Raw genomic sequence first — 27,379 nt, forward strand, 5'->3', positions numbered from 1 at the left:
GGAGGGCCCCTTGCACAGGGTACACAGGACTTTCAGTGTGGGTCTCTGTGGGTGCCCAATTCAAATCCTTGGGAGGACTGGCAGAGACACAGGTAAGGGAACTGGACGTCCAGCGGGAGGTTGGGTTCTCTAAGGTCAGTTTCTGTAATGTGAGCACAAGGTCAGAAGAGCCCTGGTAGCAGAGCTCAGTTGGTGCCAAGTCATGCATGCCACTAACTAGGATTCTTCAAACTCCTCCCCACAGAAGTAGCATTGTTCTCCTATGTGGAGCAGGGCTGGCCTCTGCTTGCGGATTGGGTGGCTTCCAGGTAGCACTGGAAAGCTTTGAGGTTAGGGAGCTGGGCCTGCCTTCCCTTCCATGCCAGGACCTCCTGGCCCACAGTTGCAGCAGGTGCATAGCCTCATGCACTGATTTCTGCTGCAGGTTTTTTTTTAAGCTCATATATTCTGGATTCCATGCCAGGATCTGAAAATAGAGTAACGAAAAGACACACAGCACAGGGACCCTGCCCTCACAAAGCTTATAATCTATCTGGAAAGACTGATAATGAACAAATAAACACACCACCCTGCTACCCCCAAAAACAAACCACTGCAGATAATTTATGATTTTGATCAATGCTATCAGAAATAAACAGGGAGATGAGGGAGTGAGTGATGGGAGATACATCTTCAGGTGAGTTGGTCAGCAGAGATTCATCTGGGGAGGTGACATTTGAGCACAGGGCTAAATAGAATGCAGTTGGGGGAGGATTATCTCTGGCAGAGTTTACAGCAATGCAAAGGCCCATAATATGAAGGGGGCAGTGTGTGAGAGGAGCCAAATGGGCTGGAGCTCAGAGGGAAAGGGAGACAGTAGCTGGAGGAGGCTGGAGAAAGGGCAGGAACAGATCATTGCCATCATCTTGTGTTGAAAGAGGGTAAACAAAGGGGGAAGTTTGGCTTTTTCAACTTTAACAGTGCATTAAAAAACAGTTTTAGGTTTAGGATTGAAATCTCCTCACTTGTGCAAATCTAACCTAACTACATAGTAACAGCTGCTTAGTTGTCCTTTCTGCTTTTTTCCATATAGCATAGTATACGGCTTTTTAACACTTGTTACTATGCATATTGGTTTATTAATGTCTTTCTAAAGCATAGATCATACAACTCCTTAAAATTCCCCATTTCTTCCTGGCTTGCTCAAGCAAAGCCTAAAATCTTACCTGCAATTCCTCCTACTGCGCCTGCCCCTCAGCCCCCTCTGGTCTTCCCCGCCTCGCTCACTCTGCTGCTCTGGCCTCCTTTGGCCTCTCTGCTCTTCCTGAACACACCAAGTGCTACTCGCCCACCCCAGGCCTTTGCACTTGCTATTCCCTATTTCTGAAACTTCCATCCCAGAGTCACATGGCTTCTCCCCACGCCCTGACCCCCACCCCTCCCCCTCCCCCTGCCATTTCCTTCAGGGAAATTTCCTTCTACTCACATTATCAAAGTGGCCTCCCTTCACTTTCCATCAAATATTACCTCCTCCCATCACTCATATCCCATTACCCTGCTTCATCCTTCTCCATGACACTTCTCACCGCTTGACATACATTTATAAGTTTAGTTTGTGTATTGCCAATCTAGCCCCTACCCCAAGTCCTAAGTAAGTGGGGTCTTTGTTTTGTTCACTGCTTCTTCCCCTGACAGCTAGAATAGGGCCTGGCACAGAATACGTAGAGAGTAATTTTTTGTTAATATTTGCTGAATTTGAGTGTCTGTTTTTGCTGCTGGATTATGAGTCCTTAGGAGACATCTCTTCTGCACACTTTTGTATTCCCCTGTGTCCAGCATGGTGTTGTAAACATAGACATGAGCTATATGCCAAGTTCTTTATGCTGATGACATAGTTTTTTTTCCCAGAGAATCACTGCTTATAAAGAGCTAAGTAGAGTTTTATAAAGAGATAAATGTTAACTTGCTGACTGCCTTTTATTTGTTCTTTTCCAGTGGTCCTAATCGTGGGCATTATATCACTATTGTGAAAAGTCACGGCTTCTGGCTTTTGTTTGATGATGACATTGTAGAGGTTGGTTTGCAGATTATTCTCCAGTAGTCATAGAGCATCAGTAGTATTTCGGAGAATGTGTATGTATAGACATTTTCTAAAATAGGCCTGTTTCCCCATAATATAATTTGAAAACAACTTAAATTTGTATTCAAAACCAAATTCTGCTAATCCCCATGCTCCATGGAAAGGGAGAAGGGGTGTGATCATGGACTCACTGACGCTGTGTTCTCCACGGTTCAGCCATAGACATGGGATCTCTCTATCTGTGCCACCGTAAATCATACTTCAGTGTAAGTCTTGTTTCTTATCATGACTAAAGCCCCCTCTGATACAGGGCAAACAATAGACTTCAAAGTTATATTAAAATTATTATAACAAATTTTTCTTGTATTGATTATTGTTTAAAATATTTTATTCAGTCTGTTGGATCTGGAATTCTTTGTATTACACCAATACATTCTATGTATTGATTTTGTTATAAAAGAATACTAGCTGGAATGAATTCTACACTCAAAGACATGATCTATTTTAACCCACTAAGGTAGCAGTTTTAGTGGAATAACACCAAAAGAGATGAACTCTGGTGGCCGAAAAGACTTAAGGCTATTTCCAGGACCCATCAGTTTACCATTTGGGAGATGGCTTGTTCTTCAAAGAGTGCCCACACAGGGTTGCTAATGCATGAAGGCATTGCCTTCTTTCCCAGAGATGTACAATTTATGTGATGATGTCCTTTAGCCAAGTCTGTGGAATTCTCCATTTGCTATTGAAAGTTCCTAATGATGATTTCATAACAAATTGTGTTCCTTGCATTTTAATATATATTCCATTAGTTTTTATTTCCTTTCCCCAGGAATCATGTTAAGTAATTGTGTTGTTTTCTTTCTCCTTTATTGCAGAAAATAGATGCTCAAGCTATTGAAGAATTCTATGGCCTGACGTCAGATATATCAAAAAATTCAGAATCTGGATATATTTTATTCTATCAGTCAAGAGAGTAACTTAAAGAACTGTGGGACTAATTCAAATGGGGGAAAATGTTCAAAGCACTATTACCTGGTTTCTCTGCAGTCTTTCTTCTTCCCCAGTGGCCCACTAATGGTATCACTCCGAGTCTCAATGGTCTGGCTGTGTTAGACTCTCTCCTTTTGTGTTTTTACATGCAGCACTACTCTTGGTTTTATTTCAGTCTGACATAGAGTTAACTGCAATCAGATTGTAGTCTGATTTATATGAATAACAGTTGCTAATTTTAGGACTGGGTGAAAGCTATGCCATTCATTATGTCTGGCTGTATTAGAATGACATTTCCTATGAATGTCTACGGTCTGTTTTAGGTGTTTGCTAAACTTCTATGGCTTCCAGGGTCTTCTTACAATGCATTCCTTTAACTTGTCCCTGGAAGCATTGCTACCCATTTTCAGCTTCTCTGCCTCTCTTCTGATACAAGGACAGAAGAATTGGGTAGATACTCACCTTTTAGGGGTGCAAGTATAGCTTTAAGTTTGTGCAAGTGAAAATGTTGAAAAGTGAGTAACCTCGATATTAAAATCATCCTTGACATGAAACAGGGTGAAGAGAAGCTGTCCGTGGTGGCTGGTGTTGGCTGGCATTGGCACTGGGCTGTGCTGACCTAGCCATTAGAATTCCAGGGGCTAAGAAGGCTCAGGGCAGACAAAGTCAAGAGGAGGAAGTTTTTGTGGACAATGAAAAGTTATTTTCGTACCTTTCTACCAAAACCAAGTTTCAGGAAAATAACTCTATGTTGTTTATTTTCAGTGACACTTACGTAAGGCCCTGTGAGTTGTATTTATCCTGTATCCGGCACTGCTAAGCTTTTCAAGGTATCTTTCCAATCCTGCTGATGTGGCAGTCAATGGCTGCAGGGCTGGCAAACCTCCCCTTAGCCAGTCAGCACGGCATTGTTCCTTATCAGGAATAACAAAGGTACTGCATCTTTCCAGCCATCAGCACATTGTACAACTTAACTTTTTAACATAGTCCGTCTGTTTACTGAGGCACTGGCGAGTCCCAGGGCTGATACAGAACCTTCCCTAGAGGGAATACCAGAGTTAGCTGGGTATGGAGGTGGCTCAAAGGAAGTGTCCGTGGGCAGGGGGAGGAATGAACAAAATGGCGCTGTTTCTTTGGCTCAGACTCCTAGAATGCTTGACAAGACAGAATTTTTTTGGAAGAACCTCATCTCACTATAGTTACTTTTTTCACTTTTGTTATGTATGTATTTATTAGAGCATTTGAATATTGGTACCTTTTAAAAGGGTCATTTGGTGTTTTGCTGTTGAGCTGGTTTTTGAGTCATAGATCTTGGCTTCCTTTAGAAGTCACTTAATTTCCATACACTATAATAAACTGTGAACATATTTTTGTTACCTAATGCATCCACTGATGAACATGCAAACTTTGGGCATAATGTGAACTAAAATTGAAATGGAAAATGTTAGTGGCCATTTTGCAACAATGAAGAGGATAGCACTTTATCTAGATGAAAACTGGATTTCTTATCTTTGAAATATCTTGAACTGTTTATTGCTCAGAACTTAAGTAAGCATGCCAACATTTCGTTTGTTTATGCTTGAAGTGAAATGTTTTACTTTTCACTGGAGAAGACAAAACAGGGTGATCTTCATGTTATTGTTTTATACAAGTGATGGAAATGTACCTTGCCTTGTTTAGAGGCAATTTCACATTTATAAATATTTTTTTTTCCTCCATGAAACTTACGCAGTAATCACTACCTGGAAGGTGAGTTTTGATCTCTTTTTAAGGAGAGGCACTTTCCAACTGAAGGTGATTGATGTAGGGAAATGTTTGTACTATATAGAATCCATATATTTGACTGCAAGTTACAAAGTTTTGAGAACATGATGGTTGGTCTCTAATATATTTGGAACTGATTCATAAGAAAAGTTATTAAAATTATCTTTGAAACACCTCTTGAAGCTAATTTATTAGAAAAAATATTTCAGTTGGAAGCCTGTAGAAGTAATGTTTAAATGCTAAGTCATAAGTTCAGGATATTTCTTTTCTATTTGGTTGTGCAAAATGTTTTTCCCAGTTATTTAATCGAAGTAATTCCTTTTAATAGAAAGAGTCAGTTAAAATTCAGCATTCATGGATAGATTTTTGGAACGAAAAAGGGTAAGTGTAAGAAAATATTGCAAAGACATTAAAACAGTTGTATGGTGCAGGAAAAGAAGATTGGAAAAAGACCAAAACACACTTCTCCAGCAACATTCCATCAGCTTTTTAAAATTTAGAGCTATCTGCTAATTTTTTCCGTCTTCCTTCTCAATAAATGAAACAAACACTGGGCAGCTGCAGGTTTCTCCCAATCATGTCTCTTTATGTAAAGACAGTAACATGCAAACACTTTTAGTTTACATCCCTCATTCACAGTGTAAAGCAGGAAATGGTGTGGGAGATGTGAGACCATTCTGAGGTCAGCGATAGCCCAAAGGCTCTGCAGTATTCCCTCCAACGGCCAAGGATTTCGTGTGTCATCTGCAGGAGTGAGTAGGCCTGCTGTATTTCTTTTAACTGCTGGGTGTTACAAAATAAGTTACAATGTTTTACACTTTAAAAAAAAACAGAAGGAGCATTTGCTTTATTGGTTACTTACTAGTTTAGCCTCTAGGTTATGGCACAGCATGCTAAAAAATCATGTGTTTAAAAGTAAATGTTGGTAAAATGCTGGCATCTGGTCCTATTGTGTTGATGCATTTTCACTTCTGTGGTCATAGGAAATGGACTGGTCTAAAGAGAGTGAGACACAACACAAGCAGGGCATTAGTTTGAATAGGAAGTCAATCATATTTGGTTTTATGGCCTGGTGTATTTTGGGTTTAAGATAAAATAGGGAAAAAATGTCAGAAATGGTCCCTATGCATTTATTTTCATGGATACCCTTAATTTCATGGGCATGCCTAATAATGATCTATGTTCTAACTGGAGCTTAGGGCTTATTTTAGATATTGGAGTGTAGCTTTATTACAGATGGATTTTATCTTTCAACATTGCATTTTGATCAACTTTGTATATTCATGTGTATTAAAATATTGTGCACTAAATGTTTTGCCCTTGTTTGCTATTATATGGTCAAGGCATTTATCAGCACTATTGTAATGAACTCATGTAAATGGCATGGGTCAGGGAAAATTATTTCCTACTTTTCTGCCTAATTAAATTTCTGTTCTCCAGTATTACATTAATTTATTTTTGGCTTCCATTTCTGTATAACCAAAATAGTTACTGTATTTGTGTGGCATTCCTATTATTTTGTTGCTAAAAATATTGTAGTTTTTATTTAAAATAATCTGTACCTTAATTTTTTAAAATGTAACCAGTTCAAGCACTTTAAGCAATAATGTCAATCTTGTGAAATTTTAATCAGTTTAACACCCTGCCTCTAAAATTGTTTGCAAAAAATAAATAAATGAATAAAATGGGAATTCTCTTTCTAGAGAATTATATCCGGATAATGCTACACACATGGACTTAAAATCCTTTTTATAAAGTGTGAGTCAGTGGCAGGTCTTATGTCCAAGTAATTATTACAAACAATTTTGAAGCAGTGGAAATGTACAGAACATTCTGATCATTATAATATATAAAGGCAGTATTACTCTCAAGGTTGATAAAAATCAATGTTCTGGAGATAACTCATCACTTTTTTTGAGTGAAAAAGATCAACAGAATTTAATTCAGGAAATGGTATCTGGAGAATAGCAAATTGAGAATATCAGTGAAAAGAATTTAGGGATAGTTAACTAGGCATCACAGTGAATTTCTTTTTGGGGACTTTGCATATAAAATCCTTTTAACCAGTTATGAAATGAAAGATCCATTCCCCAAATAAGGAGGCAGCTTCCAGTATCTGGTTTCTAGGAAGGAGTAGGAGTGTGATTGGTCCCTGGTGCCCTGACTTCTGGGCCTGTTTCTGAGCCATGGGGGACCCCCCAGCTTCAGAAATACTCACGTGGGTTCACACCACTCCCTGCCCCAGAAGGAGGGCAGGCACAGGTCCATGCCATGTGGCCTCAGTGAAGCCTACAGTAACCACGGGTAGGGCTGCTTTTCCCTGTCAATCACCCAGGGCATCTGTGGGTGGACAGAAGATTGTCATCTGAATACATGCTTGGGCCCAATTATGGGAATAAAACCTCATAGACCAAGAGCAGGGAATGTGCCAGTAAGTGTTGAGTCTCCCAGCTGCTGTCCATCTTCTCAGGGCAGTGCGGTTGAACCTGACTAAGCTGGAACAGAGACTGTTGGGAAGGTCACTTCTGTCTGCCACGAAGGCCAAAGGCAGAGAAGACCTTCTTGAGACTGTGTTTTTCTTTCCTAGGCCTCACTTTGTCGTGGGATTTATAGGACAGGCCTGTCACTACCAAGGTGACACAAATTCTAGAGAATGTATTTTCCCATTTCTTCAAATTTCCTTTCCTCTCTTTTTATTGATACTTAAAATACCTTTACTAAAAAAATGAAGCCTTCCATTTCCATTCCCTTATATTTACATGAAGATAAAAATACTTACTAAGTCGTTGTATTTGTCCATTCTGGCAGTGCTATAAAGACATACCTGAGCCTGGGTCATTTCTGAAGAAAAGAGGTTTAATTGGCTCATGGTTCTATGGGCTGTACAGGCTTCTGTTCTGGGGGAGGCCTCAGGAAACTTACAATCAGCAGAAGGCAAAGGGAAAGCAAGCCCATCTTACATGACAGGAGCAAGAGGAAGAGAGCAAAGGGGGAGGGGTTACACACTTTTCTTTCTTTTTTTTTTTTTAAGATGGAGTCTCAGTGTCACCCAGGCTGGAGTGCAGTGATGAGATCTCAGCTCACTGCAACCTCTGCCTCCCGAGTTCAAGCGATTCTTCTGCCTCAGCCTCCCAAGTAGCTGGGACTACAGGCATGTGCCACTATACCCGGGTAATTTTTTGTATTTTCAGTAGATACAAAGTTTTCTCATATTGGCCAAGCTGGTCTGGAACTCCTGACTTCAGGTGCCTCAGCCTCCCAAAGTGCTGGGATTACAGGCAAGAGCCACCTTGCTCGGCTGGGGTTACACACTTTTAAACAACCAGATCTCGTGAGAACTCAGTCATGAGGCAGTACTAGGGGGATGGTGCTAAACCACCTGTGATGCAATCACCTCCCACCAGGCCCCACCTCCAACACTGGGGATTACAATTCAACATGGGATTTGGGTGGAGACACAGAGCCAAACCGTATCAGTCATTTCTCTTTTACTGAAGGAAAATTTTGGTTGTGGGGTTAGTACTAAAGATAGTCCATGTAGACTTTTTTTGAAGATAACCCAGGTGGAGAGATTTTTAATTAGGCATTTATTTGGCACCTATTGCATTCTAGGCATTGTGATAGGAGCTGGGGGATAAAAAGGTGACACAGATTGGGTGCCTCTTACGGACTCGTTTTTTGTCTCAGAAGACAAGTCTGGGTGAGAAAGAAATTTAAAATTTAAGTTGTGGAAATAACACGTGTGGGGGAAACTCCTTGCAATTCAGCACAGTTTGGTATTCAGCCCCAGCCTCACCATGCAGATGGCACTGTTGGATGAAGCCACACCATCTTTTTTCCTGGGAGCCCCACACTCTTCCCAGCCTGCCTTCTAGCTCAGGGACAACACATTTTGAAAAACAAAGTATAAATTGATTATGTTGCAGCAATGAACTTCACGTTTTGCCTCTTCTCATGTTAAAAGAGCCAGTATCATGAAAGCCTCAACAGTGAGCTTTATGAATCAAATATCTGTTATTTCTAAACAATCTGTTTACATTATGACCAAATAATTAGAGCCTATCTAGACTTACCAAAATAAGATAGGGCATAAGCGGTTTATTGGTGCATCAGCCTTTGTTTGCTTTTTAAGGTTCCTTTATGTTTTAAAGGGATTTGAACAAAAGACATCAGGAGCTTACAAAGGAAAAGTAGCTTCATTTTGGTTATGAGATACCAGAGTCAGAAATGACATTAGATTGTATAGAAAAGACTTCTAATTGTGTGCTTACTTCCCACATGATTATAATAAACTATGTATTAACAACCTTGGGATCGTACTCAGGTTGTCAATTACACGGATGCATCTTTCACTTTTTTCTTTCCCAAGAGTGAGAGAAAGAGTGAGGTTGTGCTTAAGGCAGTGTGGAATTCTACAGAAGCTCTTCTTGGAAAAGGAGTTCAGGCACTTGTGTTGTAGACTGCAGTCTGATTCTGTTCTTACGTCCTCTCAGCATAAGGGAGCTTTGAAAAGAAAACTCAGACTTGTATCCGACTTGACTAGAAGCAAAATAATTTGATCATTGAAGCCACTATTTCTATGTATTTGATCAAGTCCTCTGGAATCCAATGCAGCCGTATTCATATTTCAGTCTCTCTTAATGGACCTTGCTGGAAAGAACATTCTGTGCTAAGAAAATGGAAAATAAACGTGAGAAAACTTTAAGAATGAGCCTTCACACCTCCTGCAGCAGGTGATAGCTCTGTACTTCAGAGCTTGTCTCCAGGTTGAGAATTACCTGTTTTCCACTCTGAGGGGATTAGAAAGATACTGTTTTAATGGGTTATAAAACTTGTGTGAAGAAGATTGGCCTTCTCCACCTCTCCTGTGAAATAAATTGTTTGAAAATTCTTTGAAGAGAAATGGCTTCAGTATATTGTTCTATCTCTGCTACCCCAAAGCCCAGAGAACAAATATTAAGTATAAATTGCTAGGCTAGGTATGTCATATGTGGCAGCTTTGACACGTAAACCAAAAGACTGAGCCAAGTCTCAATCAATGTACAGGTTATTTTGCCAAGGTTGAAGACACACTAGGGAAAAGAGACACAAGCTACAGTATGATCTATGGCCCCTACTTTCTCCAAAGAGGATTTTGAGGGCTTCAGTATTTAAAGGGGAAAAGTAGGCAGGAGGAGAAAGGAGGAAAGAACAAAAAATAGAGGGAGAGCATGGTCACATTCTTAGGAGGCTTTGATTCACACTCACTGAATCCATATGTTGCACGTGGCAAGGAATGGGTAGAGGAACAGTCGATTATGTATGTCCCCTGCTCAGTAGAACTGCACTTTACAAAAGATAAACAGAATAGGGGAAGAAGTCAAATATGCATTTATCTCAGGGTGGGCAGTGGGGATGGTTTGTACTCTCCTCTTGTCCCATACTCCGGGAGGCCACCTGGGGAGACGTGGCCTCTTGTAGCTATCTGTTTAGGAACAAAAGGAAAGACAGTGTTCTGTGACCCAGCTTCCAAGCTTAACTTTTCCCTTTGGTATAGTGAGTTTGGGGTCCCGAGATGTTCTTTTCCTTTCACAGATGTATGACACTTCAGCAGAAGGGTGAAGGCTGTAGAATGGAGAGAAAACCCTCTTCCTGTATGGCTGTTGATTGACTTGGACTTTTAACTGATTATGTCATCTGAGGAGTCTGTGAAGGTTTATGAAGAATGAATTCACCATACAACCTCCCCTCAGATGGAAATGTGTACATAATGTAGAAGAATAAGGGGCTGTGAGTTTCGGGGGTAAGAGGAGGGGAATAAAGTTAAGGCTCCTAATACTGCTTAGCTTCTAGCCTTGGGTCTTGCCGCAACACCTGCCCAACACCTGTGTGTGTGTGCTTTGCACGGTTAGCTGGGACTTAGGTAAACCCCGCTTTGTCCATCGCTGACAGGAAACCTACACATTCTCTGCTCTTTCTGCTGTTTCCCTGACCTCGCTCTCCCATGGAATTTTAGATTCAATTCAGTGGAGTTCAGGTTCCAGTGTGGGTTGGTCACCAGCCGATGCAATCCCCCTAGCATATGGGAAAGCAAAGGATCAGGAGGCATGAGATCCTAGTTCAGTCCTGGCCTTTGCTTCCTGGTTTGCCTAAGTCAGATGTTGGACATAGTATTGGGGTAGGGTGCTGATGAGTGGTAGTTGGTGAAGGGGCCATTTTCCACACAAGTCCCCAAGGGAGACAGACCAATTGGCAAAACAATAGAAAGTATATAATATTAGCTACTTAAATCATAAGTAGTTCTGGGATACTAGGCTCTACTGTTCTGTTTATTCCCCACAACATTTCCTAACATTTCCTAGGCATGAAAGATGATGCTGAAGACATGAGAAAAACAAGCATCCCCTGACAGCCAGGGGCTAGCCTGAGACAGCCGCCCTCTGATGTTGTCAGGAGGCATCCTGGCGTTCATCACTGGGCTGTGGTGTTTCTTGTTCCACGTAAATCGCACAGAACACCACCCTCAGACAAGGTCATGCCGTGACTGTGATGAAGTTAGACAAAAAACAAGACCACTTAATAATTTCATCCCAGCATAGACAAACACAAGGTCACTATGTAAACCACGAAATCACAAACTCTTCATCTGAGTGCCTGCTGCCCTTCACCAGTTCCCATTCTAGCTTTGCTCTCATCTGTGCTACATGAGATTTACTACCATCTCAATCAGATAATCTCCCCCACTTCCTGACAACACCCAATCCAAAGCACACCCCTATTCGTGGAACACTCCCACGAATGACCTAAGCAAGGCCTCCATCCTCAAAGTTCTTTCTGACAGCTGCTTACTGAGATGCCCCACAGTCCCCCAGTGTGTGGTCTCCCAATGCACTGAGCATTTGTTCAACCACAGTTGTTTTCCTAATGGTCTGGCTGGAAAGTGCTAGACTGAGAAGTCATTTCCTGAGGTCTGCTGTTCTCATGAGGGCAAGGGGGAAAGGAGCGTCATACACACAAACAGGATGGCTACTGGTGTGCTGGCACCTCATTGATCTGCAGCAACTCGTCCTGCCCACGGGGTTGGTGGTTTTGGCCCAGACACCAAAGAAGGCTTCTTACAAGTAACTGGAGAAATCTGGACTTCTGTTTTTCCTAACCTGTAAAACAAGGTCAAAGCAGTTTTGTAATAAATAGAAATGCTGGAAAGCATGTAGTGTGATGGTGGGCATGCCCTGGTACAACTGACATGCTTTGCTCATTGTTCATAGTTTCTGGCACCTCCACACCTCCCCTTAGAGTCCCTCAGGCTCAGGTGTGTCTGTGTCTCGAGCCCTTGCTTTCCTGAGGGATCAGAACCCCTATTTGAGGCAGGGCCTTAAACCGAGGAGATGCAGACTGAGCTCCCTCTGTATGGAGGGTTCAGTCAATTTCAGGAATTCCAATTTGCTCCAACAGAGAAGGTCCAAGTTCTGTCTGGATCCTGTTATGTGTGCTGAAGAGCTTTCCAGAGTCATAGGGCTGGGGTGGGGAGGGGTCATCCTGGTGTGGACAGGGCATGTGGCAGTAGAGACGACTGAAGATGCAGGGACAGGGTCCAGTGCCCTCTAGTGGGAAGGGCCCCCCAGACACCTCCTGATTGTCCTCAAAAGAGCTGCTGCACAAGTCTTGCTCTTACTTTGTTTGCATTACTTGTCTATGTGTTTTGTCTTTTTTAAAAAAACACTCCCAAATGTGACAACAGTGATCTTGAATCCAAACCAAGGCTGAAGTTAAACAAGCCCTTACCTTTCTGCAAGACGGGGCAATGGAACAAGAGATCATGAAAAGAGAGAAGAAGACGGGCTCCATGAAGACAGTGTCCTGTCCCTCTCTGAAGCTGGTGCCTAGAAAGGGTTGTTGAGTTAAAACAAATGCGTGACAAGGGGGTGTGGGGCTAACGTGGAGAAATCTAAGAAGAAGAGAGGTGATTCTTACTCCTATTTAGCTTTTTAATATTACAACGCGGGAAAGGAAGGGTCAACCTAAAATAAAGGAGTCAGGATCCAATTAAAAGAGTTTAAGTGCAAAGATTGAGGGTAGCTGTCCAGGCACACTCGGATACCAGAGAATGATTATTAGTGCTCTCGGTGTGGGGATAAGTGAAGATTATTTATATAGGCAAAAACAGGTGTAGAACAGAATCACAACATTCTCCATACAAAGGCTAACACAGATATAGGATTTGATTGGCTACTATTGATTACACTCCAAAGGATTACTTAACATCCAGTTGTAAAGAGGTGAAAATCATGAGGGTCTCCATCTCATTTAGCTTAGGTTTGAATAAAGATTAGGGAGTCTCGTTAATGTATAACATCTCAAGACAAAGGTCAAGAAGCAACGGTCATTCACCAGAGAAGAAAAACAACTGTGACTCAGTTTCCAGGGCTTAACTTTTGCCCTTGGCATAATAAATAGGGAAGGTCCTGAAATTTTCTTTTCACGGAAGAACAAAGAAGAAGAAGAAAGGAAAGAAAATGGAATATTTGAGAAATCGATGTCAGGGTTTAAATAAAAGATCTGAAAGCCACTTTCTGATTTTCGGAGGTACAAGAAAAGAGCCTCATGGCAAGCCAACTGAAGTGGCAAAGCATAATTTTAATCCTTATAGTCCTCCCCTACCTGAGAGCAAATATCCTATTTTGTTTCTGCTATTCAAGTTTTGGTTACAATTTTTTGTAAGTTTTGATTTTTGTAGGCAAAAACTGTGAGACCTCTCAAAAGTGATATGGGATAGGGACTCATTTATGGTGTTAGAAAAAGTGATATGGGATAGGAACTCATTTACTGTTTTAGAATTTCTGGAAAATAGTTTTGCATTTTGAAGCTTTCCTGCTTTAATTTTGCTAGAGGCATTTATTTGTAATTATGTCTGCTGACCCCAGACTATAAGCTACATAATAGAACTTTAATTACATTAGGTACAGGATTTTTTTCTCTTCTCCATTTACATATATGGAGGAATGAAGTATTGGACAGAAAGTCGGCTGGGCATGGTGGCTCACACCTGCAATCCCAGGACTTTGGGAGGCCAAGGCAGGCAGATCGCTTAAGCCCAGGAGTTTGAGACCAGCCTGGGCAACATGGTTAAACCTCCATCTCTACAAAAATTAGAAAAAGTAGCCAGGCTTCCTGGCATGCACCTGAAGTTCCAGCTATTTGGAAGGCTGAGGTGGGAGGATCACCTCAGCCTGGGGAGGTAGAGGCTGCAGTGAGCCATGATTGTGCCCCGGCACTCCAGCCTGGGTGACAGAGCAAGACCCTGTCTCAAAAAAATAAAAAGTCTACAGTGACATTCTGAGAACAAGTGTTGTGAATAAGTGAATGATGGAAGTGTAGGGAGAATATTCAATAAAGAAAAATGGTAAAGCAGAGCTGAAGGGAACAGAGATTTCATGCATTCTTAGGCATGGCTGGTGAGTGAGTGACTTCTGTCACACTAACATTTAAAGAAAGCTGCCTGATAGAATGTATTTTAAAATAGATTTCTGGGAAAGTAGATATAGTTTATTTTTAAAACTTTATCATGGGGAATTTTAAACCTACAAAAGTAGAATAGAACACAACCTCTGTGAACCCACGACTCAGCTTCAACCGTTAATTATAGCCAGTCTTGTTTCAGACTGCTGGAATTTTCAGATGGTACTGGAAAGTTACCAAACGAACAAGCCTTCAACTATTCAGGATCTCTAAACCCATAAAGGACAAATGTATAAGGTGTTGATGTGGTTTAGATTGACAGCCAACTCTAAGGGATTTTCCATGTATTTTGTCATTCCTCTAACTTGAAGTAACATAATCATTAGCATAAATGCAAAAACATTTTTGTGATGCAGAGGTTTAATTGTTGAAATGGCCTTAACTTTTACAGTGGCTAAATAATATAAAAAATAATGAGACTGAAGCTGCAGTATAAGGAAGTAACCACATTTATTTGGAAAATTGTAACGAAACAATAGCACTTCATAACTAATACAGATTATAGAATATAGTTCTATGAATATATATATGCAAAAGTGACAACTTCTACCTCTCACAGCTGTTTTACATGCCTTCTAGGTTTTCACTTTTCCATCTACCCCTTACTTTTCTGGAATTATCCCAAAAGGATGGGGCCAGACTCAAAATTTCTGTTTGTCTTGCCCCTTTCCTGTTGATGTTTTCTCTTGTGGCATGTCATTAGAAGATTTTACTGATCAATGTGTTAAATCAAAGAATGCTAGAGCGGAAAGAGAGTTCCTGGAAAACAGTTCAAACTTTCCAAAGTCAAGATGAGGAAACAGAAGCCCTGAGATCTTATCAAGACTTACTTGCATCACTTTCCAAGTTGGTTTTACCTAAAGCAAGAAAGGAGGGACTGGTGACGGTTGCCCAGAGTAGAAGCAGAGTCACTGTTCTGTGTGGTGGGTGCTTGCAGGAGAAAGGGAATGCAAGCTCAACTGTAGCTCTTGAAATCTCCATCTCTCCCTGGTGCCTGCTCAAAGAAGCATGTGGAGGCCTGAGCTGCAGGGTTTAGGGCAAGGAAAGAGAAAGAGCTGGTCTTAGCAATCAGGAGGTAGAGCAGAAACCAGAGGGTCTTATATATAGAATTTCACCCTTTCCAGTCCATCACCCAAATGATCTAGGGCTGTTTTCAAGCCCTTGTTTCAGTAGCACAACCTTTTTGAAAAATAAAATCTAATGTAAAACCTAACTGTGTGTATATGGCATTTTTTCCCTCAGCTTTATTGAGGTACGATTGGCAAATAAGTATTGTATATATTTAAAGTGTACAACAGGAAGGTTTGGCATATGTGTACATTGTGAGACGACTACAGTTAAGTTAATTAGCAAATACTCTTTTGTATATGTGTGATGAGAACATTTAAGATCCCTCTTAGCAAATTTCATGTATGTAATCCATTATTATTAACTATGTCACCATGCTATATATATATTAGATTATCAGAATTTACTCATCTTAAACTGAAATTTGTAACCTTTAACTAATACCTCCTCATTTTCTCCTTCTCTAGCCCTAGTAACCACCATTCTACTCTGTTTTTATGAGTTCCAGTTTTTTAGATTCCATATATAAGTGATATCATGCAGTATTTGCCTTTTCATGTCTTGCTTACTTCACTTAGCATAATGTCCTCCAGATTCATTCATGTTCTTGCAAATGACAGGATTTCCTCCTTTTTGAAGGCTGAATAATATTTCATGGTATATATATATATATATATATATATATACTATATATATATATATATATATACCATATATATATATGACATGTATTTATCCATTCATCTGTCAATGGGCACTTAGGATGTTTTGCATCTTGGCTACGGTAAATAATGCTGCAATGAAATGGTAATGCAGATATGTCTTGGAAGTTACCGAATTTATATCCTTTGGATATATACCCAATAGTGGGACTGCTGGATCATATGGTATTTCTGTTTTTAATTTTTTGAGGAACCTCCACACTTTTTTCTGTATAATGGCTGTACCAATGTACATTCCCCCCAACAGTATACAAGGGTTCCATCTTAGTCCATTTTGTGCTGCTTATAACAAAATAGCTGAGACTGGGTAATCTGTAAAGAACCGAGGTTCACTTCTTATAGTTCTGAAGTATGGGAGGTCCAAGATCAAGGGGTCCACCTCTGGGCCTGGACTTTAGTGCTGTGCTTCCACAGTGGAAGATGGAAGGGGAAGAGAGTGCAAGCAAGAGGGAACAAGAGGTCAAAATCACGGCCTCAAGCACTTTATTATTTGCATTAATCCATTCATGAGGGTGGAGCCCTCGTGACCTAAACACCTTCCATTAGGCCTCACCTCCCAACACTGATGCATTGCGGGTTAAATTACTAATACGTGCTTTTTTGGGGACACATTCAAACCATAGCAGGTTCCCTTTTCTCCACATCCTTGCCAACACTTATCTTTCAACTTTTTGGAAATAACCACCCTGACAGGCATGAAGTGATGTTTCATTGTGATTTTGACTTGCATTTGTCTGATGCTTAGTAATGTTAAGCATCTTTTCATATATCTGTTGACCACTTGTGTATATATGGTGTTTTATGTGGCATTTTATTAGTATACATTCCTTTTATAAATTCTTTTTAGAATGAGAACAATGCAATTATCTGAGGAACATGAAATTTTGAAACCAAGGATTGTCAATGACAATAGTATTCTTTTATTGGTCTTAGCACCCAATTTACATCTGAACTTTTATTTCACTCACATGGAATTATGGAAATTCAAGTTTGCACTGATACATGGTTGCATATTGTGTTTCATTTTGTTTTTTAAACAACTGCCTTGCAATCTCCAAGACCTTTTCAATAAAACCAAAATAGTGGGGAAACTTTTATTTTTATGATTTCTCATTAAAATAAGTTAACCTCTCAGATTACCTCGGTTAGAGTCTCCAAGGAGTTCAAATTTGATTTATAACACAGTTGAGTGTATCTGTTGGTTATTAAGCCAAGTTATATTTTAAAAGTGAAACTCTAATGAAAACATTTGTGGAACCCCTGAAGCAGAGGTCCGTAGAACATAGTTTGAAAACCACTAATCTGGTGTTGAAGAAGTAAGGCCTCGTTTATTTCCTCACCCCAAACGTTTTTCAGCCTTTCCTGCTGCCCTTTTTTGGCTTATTTTCCCCTTTAGAGTGGTGTTGAACTCATTTTAACTAAATTTCATTAAGTTAGCACTGTTGTTGGTAGGAGGATGGAAAAAAGGGCAAAGTGGCCTCTTGTTCTGCCTGGGACCTTGCATTCCCACCTCCCTTCCTTCTTTCCCCTCCATCCCATAGCATAAAGGGGGTGGGTTCGAGTCAGCCCCAAGTAAAATCATGAAGCAGGTGGACTTCAGCTCTAGGACTGAAGAAGCTGTGAGAAGGAAGTCCACCCACTGTTTTTGGCATCCCCTTCCCTTTAGGAAGATGTGGTAGCAAGCTGCTCTATTTGGACATTCTGTGCTCCCTGTGCCCCCAACACACACTGAGATCCTGGGGTCTGTGATCCAGATTTTTTTCTTCTGCCTTATCAAAACTTACAGAATGGGAAGTGTCCCATGACTTAGACACTGCTTTCTGCTAGGTGTTTTCTAGCTAATATGTTTAGCATATACGCAGTAGCAAGCTAATCCAGCTGATATGTTTACTGGTGCTCTTTTGCCAATGTTAGTTATTTTTCTCACACATTTATTAAGCAATTAATCTGCAATGAGTAATAAGCTGAGTACTTCACAAGATCATTGGGTTCTCACAACAGCCCTGTGAGATAGGTTCTCTCTCTCATTATCATTCCCATCTAGGGATGAGAACACTGATGCCAGGATTTAAAAGAGCTTTCTGAGAGTCCTTTTGGAACCCTTTGTTCTGGTGACCACCCAGGCCACCTGCTGCAAATTTCAGGTACAAATGGTGAGGTGGTTTAGAAGCAACGTTTGTTCATCTGAAAGAATAGAGCTTTCCCCAATAACACAGCAGTTAAGAGCACAGTCTTTGAAGTAAAAATAACACAAATTAGAATGTTGGCTCAGCCACTTACCAACTGTATGAAACTCAGTTTCCTCATCTGTAAAATGGGAGATAATAACAGTACCTACGTCTAAGTGTTGTTGTGAGGATTAAATGAGATAAAGTGTGTCAAACACATAACGTGATGCCTGTCACTATGTTCAGTGCATTCAATATATTCAATGCTGGAAAGTAAGTGGTCAGAAAGTGTTAGCTGTTATTTTATTATTATTAACTCATTATTAGTCCTGAGCCTCTTCCACTGAAGCACATGTTTAAAATAGGAATACGTATAAGTTATTTGGAATAATTTAAGAAACAAAATTAGACTGTGCTAACACCATTTATCTTAATTCCTTTATTCTTTGAAGGTATGATCACCCTTTGGATCATATACAGTTTCTGCTGTGGCCTGGTTCCAAAATTAGCTCTAATATCTTCTTTTCTTTTAGGTCAACAAACTCTGCAGATTGGGCTCTTGCACATAGATGGATGCTGCTTTGGTCAGCCAATGAAAGAGAGGGCAGAAAGGGCTGATATCATCAAGTCATGCTTCTTGTTCTTCGAGCAAACTTTTTCTATACCTAGCTTTGGGACAAATTTTGCCCCTAGGAGTCAATCATGCTGCCAGTGTCCATTGAAGTCAGCATTTTATTCACAAGTGCTGTTTCTGCACTTCTTGAAGGACAGAGGGTCTTGCCCGACACAAGCCTTCCTCAGATGTATGCCAGGGACCCACTCAGAGAGGGGCAGTCGGCACTCACATAGGTCCAGATTCACAGCTATTAGAACCTCTCCGGAGCTTCAAGTCAGTGGGGCCCACGGTGAGGGCAGCCTTCTCTGCCCCTATTCATCTACTGAAGATGGCCGTGGCAACACCAACGGCTCCAAATCATAGCAATTTGGCAACCTCTTACCTGAGCCATTTAGGAAACTTCTTATACAGCAACTCTCTTAGGTTTCCCTAGTTCCAGTCAGATCACATGTTTGGTTTTATTAAAACACGTTTGTATTATTTAAAAGATGAAGGTACTAAATGCTTGTTGTCCACAGTTAGGAAAACATAAAAAAGAATCTTCACAAGGCTTTTTTTCTTATTATTTTTGTAGTTTGACTTCCATATGCATTTTTTTAAATAAAGTTACTTGACTAATTCGACACTTGCATGTGTATAGCTAAGCCTCTGAGCCTACTAGTGTAAGTCCTTCCTGCTCTATGTAGAAAAGTGTTAAGTTTAAAAATGCTGTTTACATATGTGTGAAGATAGTCACTGCAAAGTTGCATATAATGTCAAAAGGATCTAAATGTTCTTTAAATAGATAACGATACATCCATATTATGAAATTGTATGCAGTAATTTTGACACATAAATCATGATCATATTTAAAAATTCACCAAAAATATCCGGTTAAATAGAGTGAAAACCGAAAGTTCCCCTTTATTCCAATTCCATTTTTTTCCCCAAAGATAACTACTAATGAAAGTTTGTGGTAGGCCCTTACAGATCTGTTTTTGCATTAACGCATGTATATTTGCACATAGATATATATAAATATATATGTTTTTAGTTTTAATTTTTAAAACAGATTATTAAGTTTTATTCTGCAACTTGGTCTTTCTTTCAACTAGAGTGACTTCATTTAAAATAAATTATTGGACAAGGCACAGTGGCTCACAACTGTAATCCCAGCACTTTGGGAGGCCGAAGTGGGTAGATAACTTGAGGTCAGGAGTTCAAGACCAGCCTGGCCAACAGGGTGAAACCCCATCTCTACTAAAAATACAAAAAATTAGATGGGCATGGTGGCATATACCTGTAATCCCAGCTACTTGGGAGGCTGAGGCGGGAGAATCACTGGAGCCTGGGAGGTAGAGGTTGCAGTGAGCCAGGATCATGCCACTGCAGTCCAGCCTGGGAGACAGAGTGAGACTCCATCTCAAAAAAAATTACTGCATATAATTCCATAATATAGATGTACCATAGCTACTTTTATATATACATAGAAACTTGCAAGACCAAGCACGGTGGCTCATGTGTATAATTCCAGCACTTTGGGACACCAAGGCAGGTAGATCACTTGAGCTCAAGAGTTCAAGACCAGCCTGGGCAACATGGCGAAACCCCATCTGTACAAAAAATATAAAAATTAGCCAGGTGTGATGGTGCATGCTCTGCTACTCAGGAGGCTGGGGTAGGAGGATCGCTTGAGCCCAGGGAGGTTGAGGCTGCAGTTAGCCATGACTGTGCCACTGCACTCCAGCCTGGGCAACAGAGTGACAGAGTGAGACCTTGTCTCAAAACAAAAACGAAAACAAAACCCACAAACAACAACAGCAACAAAAACCTTGGAGTGAATATCTTTGCACATATGTAAACCTCATTTTTAAACTTAAAAATTTTCCCTACAGGGCAGGAGGGACTTACACCAGTAGCCTCAGAAGGTTTAGCTGTATCCATGTGCAAGTGTTGAATTCGTCCTGAGAAAGTACTTGGAGAAATTAGAGGAACTCATTAAATCTTTTGGACCAAGAGCTAACACTGAACCCTAGAACTACCTGGTTTTATGAATGCCAAAAGAGATATTTTTAGTTTCACATTTGTTTAATGAACACAGGCCCTGGAACCATCATCTGAGTATAGTAATTTGAGATATAATTTTAAGATTACTGGAAGACAGTGTAATAGGCTTGATGTCTGTCCTCATCTGGTGTTTGAAATTCTTTCCTCTTGAGTATTCCAGGCCCAAGAGAGGCTTGAAAGTTGATAATGTGTGTTTTTCCACTGTTGCCCTTTCAACAGGGTCTAGAATTTCCAACTGGTCTAATTGTGAAACTTGTCTTCTTGCTGAAATGTTTTTCCTTGATTTGGGGTTTTCTTGAAATTATTGCCAAAGTCATATGACATAAATTGTAAATGCCACAAAATTTATTCTGCTATTCTTGAGATAAAACATGGAAATCTGAAAGTTGAATGCTAGGACTTGGGAAGAGAACTTAAGAAGCTACCATTTCAAAATCCTTAATGAAGGGATTATATCACCTGCTTGCTTTGACTTGAAAGTCTCTTGAATGATCTTGTTCATCTGTCAGACAATCCCTGCGTCAATGATTAATAAAAACACTCTAGCCTGAGGGTGGGCTTGTGCTGAAACACTGAGGGAGGCAAAGTGCAGCAGGAGTAGAATCTGAATTCCAAACCCAGACTATGCCTAGAGCAAGGGTTCTCCAGCCTGACTGTGTCAGAGCCAGCAGGATGCTTTCACCACCACCAGCAACACCAGTGACACCCCCAGCACCAGCAGCACCAGCAGCACCACCAGCACCAGCAACAATAACATAGTTTCTCATCTACCGAATGAAAAACTATGACCTGATCAAATTTTTCACCTAAGTTAATGGCAATTTCTTAATCTATCTCTGTTCCATAGCTGAACTCCTGGAACACTGATGATGACTATAACATTTACCAAATCCCAGACTCTGGCATGGATCCAGCTCACCTATGAGCATTTATAGTAAATTATATTTCAATGGAAATAAGTTATTTGTGTGGAGTTTGTGATAGTCACATGAATGATAATACTTATTATATTTATGGTTGTAGTGATTTTAATGATTATTGTCATACCTTGAAAGATATTATATTGATAGACCAATAAAAAAAACTGACCAGGTTGATTTGTGATGATGGCAAGTATAAATAAAACACCTCCTTTCCTTCATTTCTCCAGGTTCATTCCTTCGCCTCCAACATATACATCAATCACAGTGGTATCTCTTCATGTCTATTGCCAACCCCCTAGTCCAAGCCACCATACTGTCTTGCTTCCTCAATCCATTCATGGCACAGCAACCTGAGGGCTTTCTTTTGTCTTTTTATTTTGAAAAATTGTAAACCTACAGAAAAGTTGCAAGAATAGACAACAAGCAACTATCTATCCTTCATCTAGATTTACCAATTTTAATAATTTGTCATCTTATCTCTCTTTATATATGCATATTTTGATTCTTACAATTACTGTTATTACATTATTGTTGCTGATTCATTTATGAGTATGGTGGAGACATCATAACCCTTTGCTCCTGATTACTTCAGTCTGTAACCTCTAACAAAGACATTTTCTTCCATAACCACAGTTACAATGATCAGGAAATTTGACATTGATTCAATACTATTATCTACTATAGAGTCCAAATTCAAATTTTACCAAGTGTCCCTAAAATGTCCTACCTAAAAAGTTATTTTCTTCCAGAATCCAATCCTAGACAGATACTTGCTTGTCATGTGTCTTCAGCCTTCTTTAATCTCAGGCTTTCTTTGTCTTTTGTGACATTAGGACTTTTGAAGAGTACAGGCCAGTAATTTATACTACACTCCTCATGAGTAAATCTAGGTGATGCATGTTTGGTAGGGCCCCTCTCAGGTTATCACATTAGGAGCAGAAGGACCTTTGAACCTAGTGGGTCAGACTGTGCTCCCACCGGGCGTATCATCCTCCAGTGGCATCTCATGGAGTCAGCTCTTCCATATTAAGGTCCTACACATGCCAGCCCCTCCTTCTATCCTCCCATGCTTCTTCCTTGCACTGAGCTCTGGCCGCACTGGGCTTTGTCCAGTTCCTTGAGCAGGTCAAACTCTCTCCTTTAAAACATCTTCCTCACTCTGTTCTGCTTCCAGTTGATTGGCCTGTACATTCCAGGAGTTCAGCTATGGAACAGAGATAGAGTAAGAAATTGCCATTACCTTGAAATGGAAGTAACTGCAAGGTGAATTTTGTTAAAATTTTTTCTTTTAACCCCCTACAGCTTTTGGATTACTCCAAAGTCAGAATAAACCATTCTGGTACTTGACATATTCGGAAGTATGACTCACCCCTCTCCCATATGACAGGTTTAGTTGGTTGTTGTGTGTGTGTGTGTGTGTGCATGTGTGTGTGTCTAAAATTTTTGCAATAAGACAATCTAAAAGGCAGCTCATAAAAATAACTTAAAAATGTTTTTTATGTTTTTATTTGAAATATTTTTGTCACCTTAGTTATAAAAAGTAAGTGTATTCATGTTTATAAAGCTAGATGATCTGGTTAAATAATTCCATTTAGAATTCTTGGGGAAATCATAAGCAATTATTCCTAATAGGTCTTCTCAAATTCCATTCGAAATCGTCACCATAAGTCTGTTTCCCAGAAGAGCCTTGTGTTACTGTTGCTTTATGAGATGAAGCAGTGTGGGGGTATCATGGGGTGAAGATGTTTACAAAGATGCAATTCTGGAGGTTGAGAAGTCCAAGATCAAGGTGCCAGCAGATTCCATGTCTGGTGAGGGCTGATTCCTCAGAGATGGCACCTTTTATGTGTCCTCACATGGCAGAAGGGCAAACACAGATTTTGAATTTTAGAATAACTTAGATTTACAGAGAAGTTGTAAGGATATTACAGAGAGTTCCTGATTTTCTTCACACAGTTTCCCCTAATTTTAATATCTTACATTACCTTGGTACATTTGTCAAAACTAGGAAACCAACATTGGTACGTTATTTTTAACTAAACTTCTGATATGGTTTGGCAGTGTCCCCACCCAAATCTTGTTCTGAATTGTAGCTCCCATAATTCCCATGTGTTGTGAGAGGATCTGGTGGGAGATAATGGAATCATGGGGGCAGTTTCCCTCATACTGTTCTCATGGTAGTGAATAAGTCTCATGCGATCTGATGATTTTATAAGGGGTTTCCCTTTTCGGTTGGCTTTCTCATTGTCTCTCTTCCCTGCCACCACGTAGGATGTGACTTGCTCCGGTTGCCTTCTGCCATGATGGTGGCAGCCTCCCCAGCCATGTGGAACTGTGAGTCAATTAAACCTCTCTCTTTCATAATTACCCAGTTTCGGGTACATCTTTATCAGTAGTGTGAGAATGGACTAATACAACTTCAGACTTTATTCAGATTTGACTTGTTTTCCACTTATGTTCTCTTTCTGTCTGAAGATCCAATCCAGGTTACTACCCTGTATTTATTTGTCATGTCTTCTTAGTCTTCCCCAGTCTGGGACAATTTATTTTAAAAGTCATTTTTTTTATCAACATAGTATACACATATAATTTAAAAACCCAACTAGCGCCAAAAGATTTGCAATGCAAAATAGGAGCTTATCAGCCATAATCTATGCAATACCCCAGAAATAACCACCCTTGCTGGTTTTGGCCACTTCTGGTGTTTACCTCTGTATTTATAAGTAATACAAATTACCTAACTTGTATTAAATTACTTTGAAATTAAGTTACTATTAAAAATGCAAAAATATGTTCGAGGTAAAATAAGACACAGAGAACACCACACAAAACTAATGAATGATTTAATTGGATGTTGTGAGTTGAGCACTTTTGTAACTACCACCCAAGACAAGAAACAGAATGCTGGCAAACACCCTAGTAGCCCCTCCCCCTGCCCTGTTCTAATCAGAATTAAACACTCTCCTGACTTTTATAGCTATAATTGTCTTGTGTTTTGAAAAATAGTTTTATTACCCAGTGAACACTGTTGAGCACTATGGTTTGTTTAGTCTTAACCATTTAAAAATTGTTATTATTATTTTTTGAGACAGGGTCTCACTCTGTTGCCCAGGCTGGAGCGCAGTACCACAATCACAGCTCACTGCAGCCTCGACCTCCCAGGCTCAGGTGATCCTCCCACCTCAGCCTCCCAAGCAGCCTAGGACTACAGGTGCATGCCATCATGTCTGGCTAATTTTTTAAGTCTCTTTTAATTTACAGGTTTCTTCTCCATCCCTTTCTTTTCCTTAAAATCCCCTCTCCTCCCCTCCCCTCTCCTCCCCTCCCCTCCCCTCCCCTCCCTTCCCTTCCCCTTCCCTTCCCATCTTTTCCCTTCCCTTTCTTTTACAAAATCCACAGTTTGAATATTCTTACTGTTAATCTTGGAGAGTATCCTTTACGTGACCTTGTCCTAATGCCCGGAGTCTTTTATACATTGGCTAGATATGCAAGTAGAGACTGCCTACCCTGAGAAACATATATTTTTTCTTTTTTTAATAAAAACAGTTTGTGGGCACATAGTAAGTAGGTGTATATATTTATGGGTTATGAAATATTTTGATATAGGCATATGATGCATAATAATTACATCAGGGTAAATGAGGCATTCATCACCTCAAGCATTTATCCTTTGTGTTACAAACAATCCAATTATACTTTTTAAATTGTTTTTAAATGTACAATTGAATTATGATTGACTATAGTCATCCTGTTGTGCTATCAAATACTAGATCTTATTCTTTCTATTTTTTAATACCCATTAACCATGCCTCCCTGTTCCCTGCCAACTCTTCCCAGCCTCAGGTAACCATCATTCTACTCTCTTATATTTTCTCCTCTTGTTTTTTGGAGAAAGACATATTGTAAACAATCAAATCATTTTAGGAAGGCAGGAAGATCCAGGCTGAATAGAAGTGTAGGCACTTGGTAGTGACTGGCAGAATTTTACCCATATTTTTGCCTTTAGCAGAAAAAACTCTACTGTTTTATATATGTTATATCTAGTTTTTGAACAAAGATGGCTTTTAAAATAGCTTACTGATTAAAAGTAGGTGCTCTGATGGTCTGCTTGAGTTTATATCCTGGCCTGTCCATTTCTTAGTGGCTTTGTGACCTTGGACAAGTTATTTAACTTCTTGGTGCCTCAGTATTCGCTTCTGTAATATGGAGGTGATAATTGGCATAGGGTTGTTGTGAGGACCAAATGAGATAACAAATATAAAGTGCTTTGAAAAGTGGTTGGCAAGCACAGAGTAAATGCTTAATATTTTAAGCTTCCATTACTATTCTTTGCAATGGTGAATAGATTGAAAATGATCAATTTAAGTTTAATGTACATGCCCAGGATTTTCAATTCATTTATTCACTTTTACTCCTGGTACATTTCCAGCTCTTATTCATGTGATGAGGGTAAAATTAATTCATCCACAGCCGTTCTTTAATCTCTGGCTATTTTCTGACTCTTCGGCAAATAAATTATCAGCGTTTAAACTAAACAATTAGTCCCAGCTTGAAAGAATTTGTAAATATCTCCAAGGCCGTGCACAATGGAACAAATCTTTTGTTTCCTCTGTTTATACATAAACTTCAGAATGTAACTACTGAAACCACAGCTCTGCTCTAGGGCATCAAGAAGAAAAAAAAAAAAGGAATATAGTAATTAACATTTGGCAACAAAGAGGAAACAAATATATTTCTATGCACATCTTTAAAACCCAGAAATCTCTCTCCCTAAGTCTGCAATTATATTATCTAATATATAGGTGGTTATACCCTTGTAGTGGGTTGAATTGAATCCCCCAAAACAATATATCCAAGTCCTAACCCCTGATACGTGGGAAGGTGCACTTACTTAGAAATAGGGTCTTAGCAGGTACAACTAAGTTTAAGATCTCAAGATGAGATCATTCTGTATTTAGGCTGAATCCTAAATCCAACAACTGGTTTCTTTCTAAGAGACAGAAAAGGAGAAACAGACACAGAGACACAGAGGGAAAGCCAGTGAAACCAGGAAGAGATTGGAGTGTTATGTTTACAAGCCAAGGAATGACAAGAGGGGCTGGCAACCACCAGAAGCCAGGAGAGTGGCATGGAGCAGCTTCTCCCGCAGAGCCCGCAGAAGGAGCCAACCCTGCCAACACCTTGATTTTGGACTTCTCGCTTCCAGAGCTGGGAGAGAATACATTTCTGTTGTTTCAAGCTGCCAGGTTTGTGCTAATTTGTCATGGCAGCCCTGGGAAGCCAATATAACCCTCATGATATAAAGGATACTCTGAACATTTAAGAAAAATCAAAACAAAAGAAATTAGAGGCAAATCTAGACATTCTACTTCTACCAGAACAAACACCCACCTCCCCCATACATCTTTTGTTTACCCTAAACTAAATGCATTTGGGAAAAGGGCAAGTTCTAGTTAGCTACCATGTCATACACCAATGTCTATGCTTTTAAGGAATCCAAATATTTAAACTGCATTGCATATAAA

The 27,379-nt window shown here is 40.0% G+C and overlaps 1 protein-coding gene and 1 long non-coding RNA gene across 4 annotated transcripts in view; both read left to right on the forward strand.

Moving 5' to 3' along the window:
* The window catches only part of USP46 (ubiquitin specific peptidase 46), a 63,400-nt gene extending 58,413 nt beyond the window's left edge, over positions 1–4,987 (forward strand). For all 3 annotated transcript variants that reach the window (XM_517296.9, XM_054683136.2, XM_016951745.4), the window contains 2 exons: positions 1,975–2,053; positions 2,935–4,987. In XM_517296.9, the coding sequence (XP_517296.2) occupies positions 1,975–2,053; positions 2,935–3,036 (181 nt within the window). In that variant the 3' untranslated portion in view covers positions 3,037–4,987. The remainder of the gene's footprint in view (positions 1–1,974; positions 2,054–2,934) is intronic.
* Positions 4,988–7,844: 2,857 nt separating this feature from the next.
* On the forward strand, positions 7,845–25,065 carry LOC134809888 (uncharacterized). The gene is made up of 3 exons (XR_010156608.1): positions 7,845–7,984; positions 24,126–24,188; positions 24,947–25,065. It is a non-coding gene; the product is annotated as an uncharacterized LOC134809888 (long non-coding RNA).
* Positions 25,066–27,379: the final 2,314 nt, after the last annotated feature.

The sequence above is a fragment of the Pan troglodytes genome, chromosome 3 (assembly GCF_028858775.2).
Source record: "Pan troglodytes isolate AG18354 chromosome 3, NHGRI_mPanTro3-v2.0_pri, whole genome shotgun sequence".
In the NCBI taxonomy this organism is placed as follows: domain Eukaryota; kingdom Metazoa; phylum Chordata; class Mammalia; order Primates; family Hominidae; genus Pan; species Pan troglodytes.